Raw genomic sequence first — 3,722 nt, forward strand, 5'->3', positions numbered from 1 at the left:
GACCCAAGGCTAAACGAAGCGAATCATCAAGGTACCTCGGACCACGCGAGAAGCTCGAGCGTGCCAGCCGCCGTCGCGAGGCCCAGTAGCGCCTTCTCGTACACGCGGTCGCGCGACCACTTCATGTCAAAGATGCCACTCTGCATGACATGCGTCGCTACGTCGGTCACGGCGACGGCGTTCGCGGCGTCGCGTGATAATGCATGGAGCCGCACCGTACCCCTGCGCGTGTCGGGCAGCGGCGTCTCGCCAGGCGCCGCCGGGTGCTTGGTCAAGTGGTACGTACCGACGGCCACGAGGTGCTCGAGGCCCGGCACGGGGCAGCTCTCGACGCAGTCGGCGTGCAGCTCCGTGTCCCGCGTCGCGTGCGTCGTGGTCATCGCGCTTCAATTTCAATTGTAACACCCATAACAGTGTTAGAATTGTGCCAGAGTGTTGCGACTAGATGCACGCCACTTCGAACGTACCCCTTGAGCTACAAGGACTTCTCTATCGACATGATCCCGTGCGTATGCGAAGTCGCATCCCCATTTCCAAGCGAGACGGTGCGTGTCATGAGCGATGTATAGCAACAAGACCCTCTGTCTAAGGCCTTGATGGTGGCGGGTCTAAAATGGCGTGCAACAAGCCATAGCTTAGAGCAATGTCATGCATATCTAACACGCGAGTAACACTCACGTCTCGTTGGTCAGAAATGAAGCGAAGTTCGAAGTCCACCTCGTGGTCCAGTATGCGAGCTGGTATCCGACACGTCTCCGCCCTCAAGCAGCCTCCAGGCGTATAATCACATTCGCTCGGACGTGCGCTCGCAAGAGGCGCCTTCCACGCTCCTCGAGGAAGAGCAAATGACGTGGCAAACCGAGATTGCGCTACAGGCAACGCGACCAAGATGACGCAAATCTTCGAACGATCGAAGAACTGGCGTCTTGGCCAATCACAAGCGGCGGAAGAGACACTGCAGGAGATTGCGGATGATGCAGCAGCAAGCCCGTGGCGGGCGGCCTGGCGCGACCATGACGTCGGACGTCGACGCGCGCTCGAGCCTCTGCTACGAGGCCAACGCCTTCATCTACCTCCTCCCCGAGGACGTGCCCGGCGGTCTCCTCACGCAGCCTGTCTACGCGCGGGTCGGCGACTCGGTGTCGCATCCAGTGACGACGATCCCATGCGAGGGCTCCCACGCTGCGCTCTCGTTGCCCGCGCTTTCGCTTGGCCACGTCGTCTCGGAAGACGAAGCGCTTGTCGCGAAAACCGGCCTCTGGTATCGCCACAGTGTCGTCGTCACGGTCAACGACAGCGAGGTCTGTCACGGCCAAGTCATTGCCTACGACGTCCCGACGCGTAAGGTCACGGTGCGCACGAGCACGGGCCTCTTTACGGTCCATCAGCGCGATGTGCAGCGCGCGCCTGAGATCTGCGCACTCCTGCTTTGGCCGTTTACGTACGCCAGTGCCCAAAAGCTGACAGTCGATGTGCATTCGCGGCTGCTCATGACTCTGGCCTCCGAGAGCTGCCCGGACCTGCCCGACCTTGTGCGCGACCTCGTCGAGCGCAGCAGCGACGACGTGTCCACCGACGAAATGCTGCCGCAGCCACATGACATTCGGCTCTGGCTCGACTTGAGCAATGGCGTCGACCGCCTCACAACGCTGGCCCACGCCATCAGCTACTACAAGCATGCAATGCTCCGTCTTCGCGTGGACGTTGCGGTCGGGACTTCGATCTGCGACGACCCGTCGCTTCGGCACAAGACGGCGGCGCCCCCGCCCTTCCACCGACGGCTGTCGTTTTGGCGGGCATTCGTTGCGCTCGCAGTGCTTTGCGGCATCAGCTACGTCATTTACTACATCGTCACGGGCCGCTTCCACGTCCGCGACATGTGGCGATAAGCGCACGTCTGCCCACGCACTAGACGACGAGCGCTTTCGAATCTAAACCTAAAAGGAATATATATGTATGTTGCGTGTAGACTTCGACTCGAGTGGCGTCGTTGACGCCTCGTGTGTCAAGACCGATGTCCAACTCTCAGCACTCTGTCGTAGGATGCAGCTAACATCGCTTTTTGCTTGGCAGCCAGGAGCAACCTTGCCACGCCGCTGCCTCTGTGGCCACGAATGATCAAACAGCCACAGATAGAAGCAGTCACCGACAAGGCCGTGGAAGGAACACTGTGCATCCGACGCGGCCTCGGGGCGCGATGTGTAAGGACATAGCACGTCGTGTTTCGAAGGCTTAGGGTTGAAGAAAGTGCAAAAGTGATCGAACAACGATGCAATTGAGTCCTCAAAGTCGTATTGGTTGTGGTTAGAGTGGCCGTGCGGATCACGTGTGAAGCGACAGCGGCTCGGCTTCGAGATCGGTACGGTAGACCTTGGAGAGCTCGTCACAGAGGTCCATTTGCAAAGGGTGGAACGTCTTGATTTCTTGGGTTTGTCTATGGTCGCTCCACGGATGGGCGCAGTTGCATACCCACGGACTACGCCATAGCGTCGTGACGCGCCCGATGCATTTTGCATTTGAGCTAGCAACCCGTACCTGTCAAACCCGGTGCAGCCGCACTTGGGCTTCTTACACACGAATGGTGGTCGGCCGGCGTCGTGCTCAATGTGCTTGTGCTTGCATCGACAGCGCAGTATCCAAGCGCCCTCGGCGACGATGTAGAAGAACGACTTGCAGACGCAGCGGCTCATCGTGCACGCAAAGGGCGTGAACTTGGCGGCGTCCTTGACCCGCGGATCGTCGACGCTCGACGGGTGCTCCTTGAGGCGATGGCCGCTACGCACCAAACGACTTCGTCCTGAGCGGCATAGAGAGAAGGCAGCGTGTTTGTACCAGAGACAGCGGCTTTCTTCGCGCACTGGAATGCACTCCCGCGTGCATGTATTGCAGCTCCACTTGACGACGAGCTTTTGAAACGACTTGCGCGCGAAGGGAGCTGCGTCGGCTGGGATTGGCATCGCGCTCATCGGCGCGGCGCTGCTCTTGGCACATGCGATTGTTGATGGCATCGAAAGAATGCCAGAAGGCGCTGGGATCGGCGTGTCGGCGGCTGTGCATTCGTCGACAGAGTCGTCGGCTGTAGAGAGCTGCTTCTCGGAGTCGGCATCAGCGACGATCAACTCGTTTGGACCGGTAGCAACGACGTCGGCGGGTACAAGTGCGACTGCTGCTGATGACGTCATGGGTGCCGGCACCGGAAGGGCGCGTTTGGTGGGTATGCGACTCGCTGGTGCGTCATGGCGAGTGCTCTCGGAGCGTCGACGGGGCAGTGGCAGCGGTGGCTTGGCCGGCGAGGACGGCGCCTCGGAAAGAGTGGCAGTCACGAGCGCGTCGACCGGTGCGACAAGATCGCTCGAGCTCCGGCGGGGTGGCACGGGTGGCGGTGGCCCTGCGACGACCGGCGCCTCCTTCTTAGCCATCTTGCGCTTCAAGAGCGCGAGCTTGGACGGGTCGCGCGTCATCGACGTTGATGACGCTGCGTCATGCGCTGCGTACCATTCTTGTGGCATGGCGTCTCCTTCCGGTTGAGATCTTGTGGAAAGTCCAATGAATCCACGATTCAAACAGTGTATTTTACACTGGTTTTGAAACTGCTCAACCTGCCCATGCGCTGGCTCGGCACTGGAGTGATCGGTCGCGCGACGCGTTAGGATAGCAGAGGCTTCAACTACAGCTCTAGGGGTCGTCGGTGCAGCGTCCACCTGTCCCCGTGGTGCGTACTT

General features: G+C 60.1%; 3 protein-coding genes across 3 annotated transcripts in view; 1 reads left to right on the top strand and 2 right to left on the bottom strand.

Moving 5' to 3' along the window:
* SDRG_03132 (hypothetical protein) overlaps positions 1-385 on the bottom strand; it is a 1,482-nt gene extending 1,097 nt beyond the window's left edge. Inside the window, exon 1 of the mRNA XM_008608754.1 lies at positions 36-385. Coding sequence (XP_008606976.1) covers positions 36-380 — 345 coding nt within the window. The 5' untranslated portion in view covers positions 381-385. The remainder of the gene's footprint in view (positions 1-35) is intronic.
* Positions 386-947: 562 nt separating this feature from the next.
* On the top strand, positions 948-1,970 carry SDRG_03133 (hypothetical protein). Its single transcript, XM_008608755.1, has one exon. It carries the CDS (start codon positions 972-974, stop codon positions 1,887-1,889), a length of 918 nt encoding a protein of 305 aa, XP_008606977.1. The 5' UTR covers positions 948-971; the 3' UTR covers positions 1,890-1,970.
* A 232-nt stretch (positions 1,971-2,202) lies between these two features.
* Positions 2,203-3,535, bottom strand: SDRG_03134 (hypothetical protein). The gene is made up of 3 exons (XM_008608756.1): positions 2,833-3,535; positions 2,536-2,775; positions 2,203-2,476 (listed from the first exon to the last, which is right to left on the bottom strand). Exons 1-3 carry the CDS (start codon positions 3,507-3,509, stop codon positions 2,323-2,325), a joined length of 1,071 nt encoding a protein of 356 aa, XP_008606978.1. The 5' UTR covers positions 3,510-3,535; the 3' UTR covers positions 2,203-2,322.
* Positions 3,536-3,722: the final 187 nt, after the last annotated feature.

The sequence above is a fragment of the Saprolegnia diclina genome (genome assembly GCF_000281045.1).
Source record: "Saprolegnia diclina VS20 unplaced genomic scaffold supercont1.7, whole genome shotgun sequence".
NCBI lineage: Eukaryota > Oomycota > Saprolegniomycetes > Saprolegniales > Saprolegniaceae > Saprolegnia > Saprolegnia diclina.

What these genes read in the sequence shown, in the direction of transcription:
- SDRG_03133 (XM_008608755.1), top strand. Translation starts at nt 972, where the DNA reads ATGATGCAGCAGCAAGCCCGTGGCGGGCGGCCTGGCGCGACCATGACG.
- SDRG_03134 (XM_008608756.1), bottom strand. Translation starts at nt 3,509, where the DNA reads ATGCCACAAGAATGGTACGCAGCGCATGACGCAGCGTCATCAACGTCG. An exon ending in GAAGAAAGCCGCTGTCTCTG is followed by an intron (nt 2,776 to 2,832) that starts GTACAAACACGC and finishes TTTGGTGCGTAG; the next exon opens with CGGCCATCGCCTCAAGGAGC. An exon ending in GGCTGCACCGGGTTTGACAG is followed by an intron (nt 2,477 to 2,535) that starts GTACGGGTTGCT and finishes GCTATGGCGTAG; the next exon opens with TCCGTGGGTATGCAACTGCG.